Here is a 16466-nt window from a genome sequence, read left to right as displayed (position 1 = left end):
TAGATGAGTCTTGCTCATTTGTGTGGTGTATAGTTTAATTAAATTTTATATTTATATTTAATGAATCATAAATGAATGGAAGTTGAAAGTAGGCCTTAATTATGTAAACAAAATTTGTTTTAAAAGAGATTCAAGTTAAACCCACCTTTTACACAATCCTAAAGACAATTATAAATCATTTTTCCATTTAATGTGATTATTGGCAAATCAATTTCAGCTCGGACATTTGACCTTTTCATCACACAATTCTCTCCACAAATATCTTCTACACCAAATCATTTTTCCATTAATATGTTGGTTAGCTTCAACCTGAAATAACAAAAAAAAACATTCAAGCATAACTTTTCCTCTTGGTGGTGACTTGTCCTCTAGTCATGATTGACTATTTTTGGGGCAATCATTTAATTGTGCCTAAAGGAGCTCTCCAACCGATGCTGTAATATTTAAATGTTTTTCTAATGTAACTTATTTAATTAAACCAACCTAGATCTACCAAGCATGAAGAGGTATCAAGAGATTTAATCCCTCTCGACACTTGGTATATCTAGAGTTAAAATGGATATGAGTTGATTTAGGAACAATTAAGTTTTTGTTATTTTTAGTGAAATTTGAAATACAAATTTTGTTGAAATTTTGAATTTTAATTGTTTAAAAAATTTAAATTAATACACATATTATTCCCTAATCAGGGTGCGATAAAGTGCAAAATCCTTCTCAGGATTTGAGGCCGAAGGGCGGCCACCTCTGAAGTGTCATGTGTTTGAACAAGCTAGTGGGATGGCAGACAATGTTGGAATGTTAAATGTTGAAATGATGAGTTGTAGAGCTCATAAATTACAAGTGGAATAGGTAGCTCTCATCGTGCATACATTTGTCGCATCCTGGCGTTGGGTTCTAAGGAAAAGTGGCAGACGTTAGGCTCTCTCATTCATGCTGGTTCGACCAAGTTGGCAAAGCTGCGTTCATACTAGGTCCAATCCCTTTTGCATTCATAACCAAGTATGTTTCTTCTCTTTTCCCTTTCCTCTAGGACTGTGGCATGTTCAAAATCCTCTCCACTGCAATGAAAATGACAAGCTTTGTAATTGGAATTTTGAAGGTAATGGAAATGGTTGTCACGAAAGACGGAAAGTTTTTGTAGTGTTATTCTCTATTGTGCGTGATGTTTCTATGATGGTGTCAGTTTTCTTTGGATTTTTATTGTCTAGAATGGGAATGTATTTTCCATTCTAGGTTAATTTATTGCATAGTGAAGGTTCCCATGTTTTTTTCATCCTGAGCATGGCAATGAAAGTATACATTCTATATTTGATTTACTATGTATATGAGGTGGTCTATAAAGGTTTTTGGGTCGGGGAGTCGGTCTATGATATATACTATCGGAATTGTCAACAACTGCTTTGTATCTCTTTGTATTTTAGCATTCTTGAGCACAGGATGATGGAAAGAGGTATAGAATGGTGGTGGAAGGCACCTTGTTCAATTTATGCATTTATGTCACACTTTTGCCTAGTTCAATTCGTTTCCTTCACCTCTTTAATGTTTCTACATCAGGTCCTTATAAACTGCGTTTACACTATGGGTGTGTGTTCAAAGACTAGTATTGGTTCTCAGCCTACCCTATATGTTGGTATGGTCTGTGTAATTTGAAGGTAAACAAGATGGCTCGCCCTTCCCATGGTACTAGATAGACTGGCAATGGAGGACGAGGTAGAGGTCAGAAGACTACAAATCGTGGTAATATGGGTTCCCCATCATTTTGGCCATTGAAGCGAAGTGGGTGCAGGTAGGATGTTCATATTATACAAGAAGTTGTTCGGGCTTTTAATATTGGAACTCCAGCTCAGGTGAAACAATTGATATCTTCATGGGAAGTTGATCTCAATCAACGAGAAGAAGTTGAAATACACTTGGAAGATTGGCAAGTTCTTGCTCGAGATCATGGTCATATTCATGGGTGCACCACATAGTATAAATAAACAATGCACCTCTATTGGCTTATGAAGAGTCTAGTAACCTGCAAATACCTTTTTCCACCTTATCTCGTTTTTGAAGATTGTCACATCTTGCACCACTCTACGATTACGATTTAACTTTTCAAAACTCCACCATGATTTCTTTCCAGAAAATCTTATGACAAAAACGATGTGACATAATTTATTTCTCCAAAAAATCTGATGACAGAAACTAAGTTTATTTTAATCATTTGTCTGGCAGAACTTTTCTCATTCATAGAATAACTCAATATAATCTCAAGTATACAAGATTTATCGATTATAAATTTCCTTAAAACATCAAATTTCTCTCATAAAACACAAATAAACCTTTCATTAAATTAAAGAAAAGGAATATATATATATATATATATATCATTTACCATAATATACTAGTTAATTATTTACCATAATATACTATTTAAATAATAATAACATGATAACATTTATAATTTAATATGAAATAAACAACAATTAAAAAATATTATGTTGCACAAGTTTTTGGTATATTTGTACTTTCGATATGAGGGACGAGTATCCCATACTGTTAGAAGGATTACCCAATTTTACATGAAACATCAATTGGGAGCGGCAATAATATAATATATTAAAATTTAATATATATTAAAAATAAAATACAGTAATTAATTCATTTTCATCTAAAATTTGCTCATCAAATTCCATCTTGCAAAGAAATATGTAAAACAAAAAAAACAAAATATTAATTCATTAACAATTTCTCAATCAAATTTTCCCCAACTCCCAAACCAAAAAAACGTTGTTATTAGTCAATTATTAGGTGATTTCATGCAACCCTATATATTAAGTCACTAGTTCAATTCTTCACCCTTGATATAACCTCACCAATATTATATATATTGCATCTATTTATAATAGAGATAATACAACATAAAATATATATTAATAGTAATTAAAAAAATTAAAACAATAGAGTTTAAATCCAACATTATTTTAAAAGAGTTTGTATAGTAAAATTATAAATTTCCAAGTTAATATATATTTTATACTTAAATAAATATGAAATTTAAATTAAAAAACATTTTTTTAATAATATTTATATTTCATAAGTTCAATTTTTTTTCTTTATTATTCCATCTTTTGTCCATTCACGGGGATGCCAATGGTCAACAATCTTCTTAAATTCTTTTATATCCATCCACCATCCGTGTATATAAAGAGAATGAATAGCTTTCGGATGACAAAGATCACCTGCTCTCCCATACCTAAAAACCAGCTTTCGGATGACAAAGATCACCTGCTCTCCCATACCTAAAAACCATACCCGTGTAACTATAAAAAAATGTGATAATAATATTTTATTGAAAAATACAAAAATAATAAAATAATAAACTATTTCTCATTTAAATTTACAATTAACAAATCAAAATAACACTTTGATTTACTAATTTCCTTTGCCTATTACCTCTTCATTCTTTAGGTAGCTCATGAAACTATTACCATTACATTCTTTATTCAAGTCATGAACTTATTTACTTATTACTATTTATGTATTTAGAACTCATTACATTGGAAATAGAAGATATAATATAGGGTGAGGTAAATTAATTTTGAATAGTTTAAAATTAAATTTAATAATATTTTTTTTAATTACTAATTAAAATATTTAGTTCTTTGAAATAGTGTGTTTGACTTATTATTTATTAAAACAATTTTTGTTGGCACTGTGTGTATAGTAGTTTAGTTTAATTAAAAGATGGAAAGTATATAATCATAATTTTGATGACTTTGGAAAACTCTAATATGCTTTCAACAATGTATTACAACAAAAAAATATCATTTGATTTTTTTTTTCAAAAAAATATCAACATCTTACAAAGAATATTGATTATATACTAAATTAGATTATTCATGCATTTCATATCAATGGTTTAACATTGCAATTAAGTAAAAAACAATAGAAATATAACAAAAATACTTTGATTTATTTACAACATTTTATAGACATTACAAATAAATCACTATGATAGAAAGTATAATTTTACATTGAACAATAGAAATAAGTTACTATGAAACATGAAAATGAAATCATACAAGTTAAAGAGTTAGTTTTCATCTATTTATAAATGATAGAATTTGTTGTAAAAAAAAAAAAAAATCTCCACTTGTCACATAAATTTGAAATAAATAATAGTAAATGCCAAAAATAAATAAATACATAACTATATCACGGCATGTTGCAATTTTTCCTTTTCATATTAATAAAAGTAAGAGAATCTTATTTTTATGGTTTTAAGTCTAGAAGTGTGTAGAATTACAATGCCATAAAAAACAATTTTTTTTTTTATGCTTGTTCACATAAGCAAAGTTGAGTTATAAACTAAATGTTCTTTGGCATAAATGACAATTCTTTCTATTGTGAAGTCATTTAGTGTAGTGAAATTAATAAAAATTAGATATTTTAGATGAATTCTAAAATCTTTAGATTCATTCTTTATGAAATTTTATTTTTAAGATTGATTTGAAATATTAAATTATAACATATTTCATTTTTCTTCACTCTAAATACTATACAAGTGTATTTCAATACTACAATGCTACAATTTTTAGAGCACATCTTTCAAAGAATATAAAAACTTTGAAATACATTATTATAATAAACTAATGCAATTTTTGTAACTTTCAAAATTAAGAAAAATGTATTTATTTATGGTTTTTCTTTTTATCTCAAAAGAATTAGCAAGTCTGTCTAACACATAGTACTAATAAATCTCTAGGGATCGATCTCCTCTCCTTAAATAGGGTCACAATCTAATGGATTTGAATATTGTATCTTTTTCACATATTTCACATTACTTGGATCATCAATTGAGCTGCAATAAAAAACTATAACTTAACTTACAATGGTGTCTTTATATAAACCAAATTATGCTTGTAATAAATAATGGTGTATGCCTCTTCATAGTAACTTACAGTATCATAAATACTTATAATGGATGATAATATTATGATTTAGATGAGAATATGTAAGGTCAATAATATATATATAATTGGTTAGTTTAGGTAAGATTTAGTTTTAGCATACTTATAATTTAGATAACAATATAGTAATATAGATAATATTATGTGAAAATATATTAATATAATATATATTATAATTTAGATGAGAATAGAATATTATAAATAATATTATGTAATGTAATTAATATATATATGAAATTAATTAGTTTAGGTAAGATTTAGTTTTATTATATTTATGGTAGGTATGGTATTATGTATTTGTTTTTTTTTTATTGGGTATTATTTTTTTAATCATATAATTGTATAGCTTTTTCATAGTTTAATATTATGGATAAGATTTTATTATTTTTATTAATATTTGAAATTATTTATCTGCAATAAGATTGGTTTAGTCTTACCATGTAATGATTACTATTGTAGACTTTGCACCACACAATATCATGTAAATAATAATTATCAATTCAAATAACAAATAACTAAGTAAATAAAGCAACTCCATTGTTAATATATTTTTTTTAAAAGAATATATTCAAGCTTTCACAAAGCAAAAACAGCTACCCTTTGAAATATATCTATCTATATTTTACACAAAATACAAAACCTTCCTACTTTATACTGAAAATTGAAATTGAAAACTTTCGAGACAACTTTGTAGGCAAAAACATTATCACTGCCATAAGAATTTGTTATACTTTTGTCATGCTTTTGTCTCAGGGACACCAATTTACTTTCTTGGTAATTTTCTATGGATTGCGTGAGGCTGCGGCCTTATGTGAGTTATGATGTTTATCCCCATCACTATTTGACAGTAAAGTAGTACACCTTTCATCAGTTGCAGTCGCCATGTTTACTCTGCACTATAACTTTCATCAGTTGCACTGCAACTTTCAATGTTGACTTTCTTGATGATGTTGGTATGTCGTATAAATACTGTTGTGGCTCCTGTTCACTGCAATGTTTTTCTTTTTGCTGGTTGGTGACATGATCTGTTTGCTTTCAGGTCGTTGTCACATGTTTAAACACATAGTAACCTGCAATTACCTTTTTCCGCCTTATCTCCTCCATACTGTTGTCACGTCTGACCTGTTGCACGACTCTGCGATTACGATTTAACTTCTCAAAACTTCACCATAATTTCCTTCCAAAAAATCTTACAACAAACGATTGCACGTTAAGAAAACAGATAATTTCGTGGCATCTTCTCCGACGCTTGAACCATTTACGACTGCACGTTAAGAAAACAAATAATTTCGTAGTTATGATATCCATTTTTGCAGAGTAGGAATAGCTTCATAATCACAATGCATGAATAACAGTTAATATCACAACCATACAAGCTCCACACTCGCCATTTGAGATTTCTTGCCTCTCATGTTTTTGATTGAAGTCACAGTGTGAAATAAGCAAAAATTTTCTTTTTTCTAATGGCTATATGAGTAAGCAGGTGAACTGTTTTTATTGGGTTTCTTCACCAATAGGATGTTGTCTCGAACAGAGTGAAGTCCTCTGGGAAATTGAGTTTGAAATTAGCTTCAAAATCATCCTCTTTTTTATTCTCCTCCTTTTTCTTTTTTCTTCCCTCTTTCTTGTTTATTTTTTTTAATTTTTAATTTTTAATATTTCTAAAGTGTAAAATATATTTCTTATAATAATTTATGAAAAAGAATGTAAAATATATTTCTTATAATAATTTATAAAAAAAAAGATGTATAAAAGTCTACAATATATTTCTTATAGTAATTTATAAAAAAAATATAAAAATTATAAATAGAATAACACTAAACAAATAAAATAAAAAACAAAGTATTAACAATTTTGTGAAAAGGTTTCAGAAAACATTTTAAAAGAAACTCAATATATTATTTAGCAGCTAAATAGTTACAATATAGAATCTTTATGTCTTTAATAAGAATGTTCAATACTAAAATAAAGATTATGGAGAAATTTTGATCTTGTAATAGTAATTTAAAATTTATCTTCTTTTTCTTTTTATCTTGTAATAGTAATTTAAAATTTATCTTCTTTTTCTTTCAACACTAGTTCTGAATAAATATACATACTAAAGCTATAAATTATTTATGGTTGTCTAATTCTATACTCTAGAAACTACCAGTAAGAAATTGGCTAATTGTTGTTGCTTATCATTCGTTGCTTGCAGTGCTCTCCATTTACTCTTTTGATACCACTCAAACATTTTTCTGTTAGTCAAAAGTTTTTATTAATTATTCAAAAGATTACAAAATATTTGTCCAAAATTTGTTGCAGGATATGTTGGCCAAAAGAACAACCCAATAATTGATTACAAAATGGCAAAACAATTTCAACATTGAGAACCTACAAGACCAAATTGTCCAAAAGACCCCAAGAAATGAACCTAGCCAGGAATCATCACGGGATTAAAGGATGTGCAGGATGTTCAACACCACCATGCACATGAAACTCAAAGTGAAGGATGTTCAACACCACCATGCACATGAAACTCAAAGTGAGCTAGCCGTCCCTTTAGCTAGTCCAACCATTCATCCAGTTTCCTTTAGCCATGATGATGCTATGCTTATGATGCTATGCATGTCAATTTTACATATTCCATTGATTATGTTGTAAGTCATTTATGAAATTTATCAATTCATTGTGGTTATCGTGCCTATTTTGACTCAGCTATTCTATAAGAGCCTCAACTTGAGAACAACACAATCAGGTGAGGTTCAAAGCATGGAGTGTGAGGGAAAAATGACTAGATCAATCATTTTAACCTCTAGGTCGAGCCATTTTAAGAGCTCAATCGAGTTCCTTTGTAATCTTAGGTTAAGAACTTAACTTGAAATATTAAATTTTATGTAAATATTAATAATGATATACAATATTTAAAATTGTATGTATTTGATAGTTTAAAAAAAAAACCAAATTTAATTACTAATTATATTTGAATAGGTAAGTATTAATGATGTCCATTAATTTTTCATTACATTTCTAGAATTTTGGTGTATAGTTTTCAAAAATGATTCTATCCCACTTAAATTGAAATTGTAATATTCTTATTTTATAATTTAGTAACTTAAAGAATTAGTTTTTAATATGATTAAAATTTCATTGTTATAATTTAAATCATAAGTTTATTATAAATATAATTTAAATAATAAATTGATTAAACATAGGAAAATTTATCAATTTGATTTACGCTGCTAGAAATGTATATTTTATATAATCCATTGAAGAATTAATAAACACTATTCTCTCAATCATAATTATATCTACTAAAGTCAAACTCACTCATCAAACATATATATAGCAATTTTTACTTTGACTTAGGTTTGCAATATATATTTTTAAAATAGTAAAAACATAACGAAATCAAAAAGTTATAAAATTTCTAACATAAAAAAGTTATAAAATGATTAAGTATAAAAATATGTTTTATTTAAAATCAAAACAACAAACAAATTATCATTTTTAATAATTTCAAAATTGAAAAAACAAAGCTAAAATATTATATAGAAAGTTATCTATATATTATTATAATTATTTTCTTGGTAAAATAAAATTTGGATTTATAATTAAAGAAAATTAGAGTTTGGAATATATTTGGATATTTATAAAAAATATTTTTGTGGAATAAATAAATTTTATAATTCACATAAAAACCAGTATTGAGAGACTTTTTTTTTTAAGATAATTATGATCTGTTTAACAAGTTAAGGGCTCGATCAAAATGTTTGAAATTTCAATTCCAATGTAACATCCAAATATATATATATATATATATATATATATATATATTATATATATATATATATATATATATATATATATATATACACACACAATTTCTTTAACCACGCGTTAAGAGTTAACCTATGAATATAATTTGATTAATGGAAATGGGGACGATGCTACCACAGTCTACACATATTACATGGACGTGGGTCCGTGGCATTAGATTACCTATTGGAATCAACGTATCTCTGATAAGGGTGGCAATCAAGGCTATCGTCCTGGTCCTTACCTCGAGGCCATCCACCTCATTAAGGTGGGAGAACCCCAAGGTCCCCCTATTGTCCTCTTCGTTCCGTTCACCGTAGGCTTCATAACTCTTCATTAAACTCGACTACTCTGATATTTATAAAGATCATCCATCTGGCACGATCCTTGTCGTTGGATTTCACATGATCCACGGTCCTGGTTGCTTGAGGTGATGGATAGGGATAATACCCTTTGACTGTGAGAGAATAGTCATTTGTGCTTACCTTTGTTTGTGGTTCTTCCACTCTTTGGTGCGGTTGGTAGTCTGTTGGTCCTGGTTTGGAATTCATCGTCCTTGTCGTGCCAAGGCTGCATGCCTCTCCCTCAGGTAAGGTAGGTCGCCATTGAAGCTAAACGTTTTGTTGACTATTCTGTCGTTCCTGTTTTAAACAGATGAGGTGGTGTTCCTCACAGTCTTTCATGCACAGGGTTTTATTGATACAAAAGGGGTTTTGTTCTTTGAACAAGAGTGAACTCTTGATGGAGCAATTCGGATTCATATGTCTTGGAAAGGTAGTCAATTCACCTCACCCATTTTTGCTTAAAACGTTTTCCCTTTTTCCTGAGTATTCGATAAGGGTTTTCATTGTATGCGACAGGGCTGGTTCACAGCTCCGAGAGGAATGGTTTTTCTTCAGGTAAAGTTTGTTCTCATCCTATCATTTAAAGTTAGTTCGAGATTGTTAAACTAGAGCTGATCTTGTTTGGTTGCTCGTATGAACATGTAAGGAATTGATGGCTTCCATTCGCCCTTACAGCACGACCATATGGGGCCTCCACATTCTAAAACTACTATGTCGTCTTTCTCCAGGTGGGTTAGCCAAGAACTCCTCCTATATCGAGTTGTTAGACTTATCTCTAATTTTAGAGAGGTGGAAATTGTATAAAAAGGGATTTGGGCCTTATGGCGAGAATACCTCTGCACAAGGGTTTAACTATTTTTTTTAAGTTACAATTTGAGTCGGCAAGCCCGATACTTGAACTCATATTTTGATTTTGATTAAATATGCATTTTGGTTTATGTCTGGTAACCAACAGAGGCTAGACAATGGTTGGGTATTCTTATGATGTTGTAACTTATTGGCTCCTATGCCCACATATTACGAAGCTTTCTTATATATAATGTTGCTTAAATTTGTCTTCAATGTCGAGAATGCTCTGAAGTTTGTTTTGCATGTAATGAATCATTGTTTTAGTTTCTCTGTGAATGACTTTTAAATGTACAAGCTTGGTTTACTGTCTCTATTCTAATATTTTGAGGGTTCGAGGCTTTAACAAGCCTGGGCATTCGACTCTGGAAGGGTTCTTACAGAACTCATCCTTGGTCGAATCTCTGCCCTTCAATATTTACATTTCTTCACTCAAATGTGATTGATATCGTTATATTCATGTTTTACTTTGCTTGTTATGAATGTACAACAACCACTGTATTGTTTTCAAGAATGCTTTTACTATATCTGAGTATATGATTTTGTTATGAAACATAATTGGTTTATAGTTGGGTTGTAGACCTGTCAAATACAAGAAATCTAGGCTCGAATAATAGTTCTCTTAATCAATGTTTGACTGTTATTTTCATGATTCCTGAGGAAGTAAGCTAGAATTCTTTTAGTAAAATAATACCATCATGAAAAGAAGCCTTGCTAATTTTCATATTCTATATTCATGTATTCAAGCAATTGTATATTCTCTTTTCTGTATATAATTTATTCAATATTCATTTCTGCTTATTTCTATGTTAGAGAAATACTACTACAACATTCTCAGTTGTTAAACTAAATTTCCTTCATGACAATAATTATTAATTTCTATCCTAAGGTAATACATAGCTTCTAACATAATGATAAGTACTTATCTAGCTATTTGAATGAATATAATCCAAGCCTACATCCCTTGATTTAGAAGATCTCTCTTCCGAGCCTCGGATCTGACAATTACGTCCAGAATCCCCCTTCGAGCTCTCCCTATGTTGTCAAGGACAGCTTGGTACCTTGGGCATCAGGAAACTAATTCAGCCTCAAGTCATGCACCTCATTTCCAACTGGCTAACTTTCACAGCTCTGGGAATGAAATTTCTCACAATACAGTTTTCCTCTTTTTCCAACCCCCATTGGTTCCTTTCCGTTTCCCTTTTCAAGAGAAAAGAATCAGAGAACTGTATGTAACTATTTTTTTCATCAGTAGTTCATAAAATTGTTTTTCTAGTTCCGTTCTCAACTAGAAATCAGAATCTTTTAATTAATGTTTAACAACATTTCTTCTGGCATTTTCATCCTAAATGTTTTTAACAATTCAGAATAAACTAAAATAAAATAAATGTGGTAAATAAACTTAATAACCAGAGTTGTTGGTGTGTCAATGGGTGTTACAACTCCCTCCCCTTGAGAGGAACGTTGTCCTAGTGTTCTTTCTTTAGGTAAACAATGTAGGATAGACTTTCTGCATGGATTTATCTTCTTACCAAGTTGCCTCATCTGCGCCAAAGTGCTTCCATTGCACTTTAACTTGGGTGATGGCTCGCCTTCGTAGGGTGGTTTCTCTCCGATCTAGGATACGAAGAGGCTCTACCAAAAATTCTCCCTCGGGTTCTACCTACAGATTCATAATCTTCTGTCAGAAATTTTTTATAAACCATAATTATTAATAGTTATATTTCATTCTATCATTACTTGAATGATTTCCGAGTTAATAATATGTCAAGGGTCGTATACATATTTTTTGAGTAATGATACATGGAAGACATTGTGGACTCATATGTGGCCCGGGAGTGGTAGCTTGTTTGGCACGGGTCCAATTCGTTCCAGAATCTGAAAAGGCCCACAGTACCGTGGTGCCAATTTTTCACAACCCTTCCATTGAAATGTGCCTTTTCGGGGCTTAACCTTCAAATATACGTGATTTGCTATTTGGAACTCTTTATGGGTCCTTTTCCTATCTGCGTACACCTTTTGCCTATCTTGAGCAGCCTCAAATTTTTGCAACCCTTTTTTATGGCGGCTTCCATTTCCACTAACATATCGAGACCCAATGCTAATTTTTTATCTGGACTATTCCAATCTGTGGGTACCCGACATTTCCATCCATATAGAACTTCAAAAGGGCTCATACCTAATGATTCATGAGATCCATTATTGTAGGCAAACTCCACCAAGTGGAGATAATCCTCCCATTTCTGGGGTTGTTGCATTACAAACATTCTAAGCATGTCTTCCAAGACCTGTTTCACTCGCTCTGTCTGGCCATCTGTTAGACTGTTTGTGAATGGTAAGCAATGCTAAATTGAATTTGAGTGCCTAATTCGGCAAAGAGATTTTCCCAAAATGTGGCTGTAAATTTTACATCCATGTCAGAGATCACTACTCGGGGTATCCTCAGTAGTCAGAAGATTTCCCTCATAAATAGGTTTGCAATCTCCACCATTTTATAAGTGGATTTTACATGAATGAAATGAGCATTTTTGCTCAGCTTGTCCACCACAACCATGATTGAGTCATGTTGTTTTCTTGCACGAGGTAAACTAGTAATGAAGTCCAGAGTGATTTTCTCCCATTTCCATTCAGGAATGGTAAGGGTTGTAACAAACCAAGAGGACGTTGGTTTTATGCCTTTACCAATTGGAATTCTAAACATATGGGCAAATATTCTACCACATCTTTTCTTAGCCCTGGCCAAAAATAACTTTTCTTGATAGCAGAAAACAATTTCTCGTATCTTAGATGCGCTGTGTAAGGCTTTATATAAAACTCATCTAATAACAGCTTCTTGAAGGACTTTTGGTTGGGAATATAAATCCTATTTCTGAATGTTAACAATTTGTTGGGGCTAATTCCATACTCTGACTGCCTTCCTTTTTCTTGAGCTTCCAAAGCTTGCTGCCATAAGAATGTGTATTCCAGGTCTCTGAGGGAGGCCTCTCAGATAACCTCTAGCAGGTGAGATTGTGCTTGGCTGAATTGTACTTCATAAATGCAATGTAATTATTATCTTAAAGTGTTTGCTACTTGGTTTTCTTTTCCTTTGAGGTGTTTTATGTCAAAGTCAAACTTGCTCAAGGATGCAGTCCATCTGGCCCATCAGGCATTTAAACTAGATTGGTTAAAGAAATTTGTCAAACTAATGTGGTCAATTAATAACAAAAATTTCTTTCCTAGAAGATAATGTCACCACATTTTTAATGCATGCACTACTGCAGTCAGTTCCAGATCATAGGCAGAATAACGTTGTTCATACTCCTTCAGTTTGTGTGATTCATAGGCTATGACTTTTCCTTCCTATGTTAATACTCCATTGACACCCTCTTTAATCGCATCCGTACATACTACAAAAGATTTTTCTGGATTTGTTACTCTTAGCACTGGGGCGGTCATGTGAAGTTGCTTTAATTGCTCAAAACTTTGTTGGCATTTTGTTGTCTAGTGGAAAGCACGCCCCTTTTTCTACAATGAGGTCATTGGAAAAGCTATTTTTGAGAAACCTTTGATAAACCGGCGGTAATACCCCAGTAGGCCCAGAAAGATTCTTATGTCAGCAAGAATTTTCGGTGTGGTCCATTCCATGATCATTTTGATCATTTCTAGGTCCACCACTATACCTTCTACTGAAATTACATGACCTAAGTACTCGATTTGATCCTTGTAGAAATTGTACTTGCCGAATTTTATGTACAGCTGGTTATCATGCAGAACCTGCAATACTGTTCTCAAGTGTTGCTCATGTTCCTCTTGATTTTTTGAATAGATCAAGATATCATTGACAAAATTAGTACAAATTTATCCAGAAACCGCTGGAAAATTCCATGCATCAGGCTCATGAAAGTGGCTAGAGCATTGGTAAGGCTGAAAGGCAGTACCACAAACTCACAGTACCCATAAGAGTTCAAAATGTGGTTTGGCAGATGTCTTTGTCCCTTATTCTAATTTGATGGTAGTAGACCTTTAGTCAATTTTAGAAAATGCGCTAGCTCCTTGTACTTGATAAAACAGATCATCTATACGTGGCAAAGGATATTTGTTTTTTATGGTCAGCTTGTTCAGTTGATGTAATCGATGCATAATCTTAATATCCCATCCTTTTCACGTACAAATAGTACAGGGGCTCCCCAAGGGGACACATTAGGGTAGATATAACCTTTATCTTACTGTTCCTGAAGCTGCATTTTTAATTCTGTTAATTCAAGAATTCTCATGCAGTAAGGGGCTTTAGAAACAGGATTTGACCCAGGCACTAACTCAATGGTAAAATCGATGTCCCGCTTTGGTGGCAACCCAGGAATGGATTCAGAGAATACATCCACAAATTCTTGAATTACAGGAATGTTCTCTAAGGAGGTCATCTTATTCTTATCATTGTTGTATCGTACTTAGACAACATAAATCTGGCAGCCTTTCCTTATACATCTTCCAAGCTATTTGGCTATAATAGGGCACAGTTTAACATTCTTATTGATTCCTTGAATTTCTTCTCGTTGCCTGAACTCAGTAAGATAACTAACTAATTTTTCTTTGCAATCCACTAGAGACTAGCGACCCTCCAACCAATCCATTCCTATCAATACATCATACGAACCCAAGGGAAGGATGTTTAAGTCAACATGAATCAGCTGTCCTGAAACTGTTATAGGGCAGTTTCCTGTTTTTGCAGACACCCTCCTTTTTGTCCTAGTGGCTAGTTGTACTAGCCAAGGTTTCTTGAATTTATTTCCTTGCAGATTACATTTTTCTACCACATTAGGACTAATGTCGCTTAATCTAGCGTCTAGATCAAATAAAACAAAAACATGTTGATCAACAATCATACCTTCACATTCGATCATAGTGGGATGATACTCTGCTTGCTGATCGTCCAAGGTAGCATTGATTCTGGGCACGCCTCTTGCAATATCTCCCACGATAGATGCTTCCCACATGTTTGACTTTTTTTCAGTTTGAGCCTTTTGCACACAGCTCTTGTAATAGTGTGCCTCCCCACATCCCCAACATTGAAGTGGTGGCTTTGGTGGTTGGTATATAATGGTTCTACTAGCTCCTTCCAGCTGTCTATTCTCAGTATAAGTTTGAGTTTTGGGCATATTTCTTGCAAATTTTCCAAAAGTTCTTTGTTGGTTATTTCTGCCATTTACAAATTTTGGTTGCTTATTTGGTGGTACGTTCCTCATTTTCTTGCCAATGGCTCCCTTAGGTCCTTAATTTTTCTGCCTCATGTGTTGATTACGCATGTGGGCTTTACGTGTGGCATCATCCATTGTTTTAGGATACTTGAATTCTAATTTTTCCTTCATGAAATTTGACAAGATGCTAATGAACCACTAAATTTTTCTTTCTCTTCTTGCATATATGGAATGTACCATAACAGGGAAGTAAACCACTCTACATACTCGTCCATGGTTAAGGATCCCAGCCTTAACTCATGGAACTCCTTAGCCTTTTCATCGTAGTAATGTGGTAAAAGCATGTTAATGTGTATCACTTTTTCCCTTTTTGTGGCAAAGAAGTTTTATAAAAATAAATGGAGTTGGAATGTTTACTCTTAAAATTACAAAATCATCAAAAACTAAGTGGTGGTAAAAGAAGACAAAACATGTCAATTTAAATTCAATTTCATGTCATATTTTTTTTAAAATTTAATATATAATTTTTATCTAATTTATTCATTTTCTTTAAAAGGTATCATTAATATTTTACATAAATTTTTAAGTAGTGACAAAACCGCGACCCCCCATTTCTTTATTGATTTATGTTTTTTAATTCCAATTTCTTTAAGAGATGTGTTGTAAACATTCTAAAGATTCCTAAACAAATTTAAAAATAAAAAATAAGCATATTTTTTAATTGTTATTAAAATACTAGTAAAAATGATCATATTTTTGTATATATAAAACCATGACCCAAGAAACTACCCTTTCAAGTTTATAAAATCAATTTTTTTTAATAGAAATTTGAAAATAACATATAACAAAATGTTAAAATTATTTTTTGAAAATTTTTAAAATATATTTTATATTTTTTATAATAAAATTTTTAATTATGATTATAATAACGTATTTTATATTATTCAAAATATAATATAGAAAATTATTTGTTTAGAAATTCTACTTCTATTTTTATATATATTTTTAAAGAGTTTTAGCATTTCATTTAACTTTACATAAAGTTATTTATATTTTGTGAGTGATTAACCATAGCTTTTACCAATATTTACTATCAGTTGACTTATTTGCAAATTTAGTATTTACTTTTTATAACATTATTTATATTTTCTAAACCCAATAAATAGGTTCACTATAGCTTTTACCAAAATTTATTGTGAGTTAGCTTTGTTACAAATTTAGCATTTATTTTTTATAATTAACAAGTATGAAACTCAACTCATTTAATTGATATTTTTATATTATTATTTTTTATCTTTTTTTATTTGAGTACTTTTTTGCTTTTGCCATATAATGAGACACATTAA

The 16466-nt window shown here is 31.1% G+C and overlaps 1 protein-coding gene across 2 annotated transcripts; it reads left to right on the top strand.

The window, feature by feature from the left end:
* Positions 1–9094: 9094 nt before the first annotated feature.
* On the top strand, positions 9095–10112 carry LOC149256829 (uncharacterized). 2 transcript variants are annotated; one of them, XM_089457515.1, is made up of 4 exons: positions 9095–9342; positions 9443–9527; positions 9614–9652; positions 9744–10112. In XM_089457515.1, exons 2-4 carry the CDS (start codon positions 9495–9497, stop codon positions 9960–9962), a joined length of 291 nt encoding a protein of 96 aa, XP_089313641.1. In that variant the 5' UTR covers positions 9095–9342; positions 9443–9494; the 3' UTR covers positions 9963–10112. The 2 variants fall into 2 exon arrangements, with proteins under 2 accessions (XP_089313641.1, XP_089313640.1); XM_089457514.1 differs by having other exon boundaries at positions 9095–9347.
* Positions 10113–16466: the final 6354 nt, after the last annotated feature.

Source organism: Pinus tabuliformis, chromosome 7, assembly GCF_031772625.1.
Source record: "Pinus tabuliformis cultivar Carrire ecotype Pingquan chromosome 7, CPIR1, whole genome shotgun sequence".
Taxonomy (NCBI): domain Eukaryota; kingdom Viridiplantae; phylum Streptophyta; class Pinopsida; order Pinales; family Pinaceae; genus Pinus; species Pinus tabuliformis.
Note: the sequence above shows the minus strand (reverse complement) of the source record. Positions and strands in the feature narration are given on the sequence as shown.

Excerpts from the sequence above, each read along its gene's own strand:
- LOC149256829 (XM_089457514.1), top strand. The coding sequence starts at position 9,328 with ATGCCTCTCCCTCAGGTAAG. Across the intron at positions 9,348-9,442 it reads ATGCCTCTCCCTCAGGTAAG|GGTTTTATTGATACAAAAGG; the intron begins GTAGGTCGCCAT and ends TTTCATGCACAG. Across the intron at positions 9,528-9,613 it reads GATTCATATGTCTTGGAAAG|GGCTGGTTCACAGCTCCGAG; the intron begins GTAGTCAATTCA and ends TGTATGCGACAG.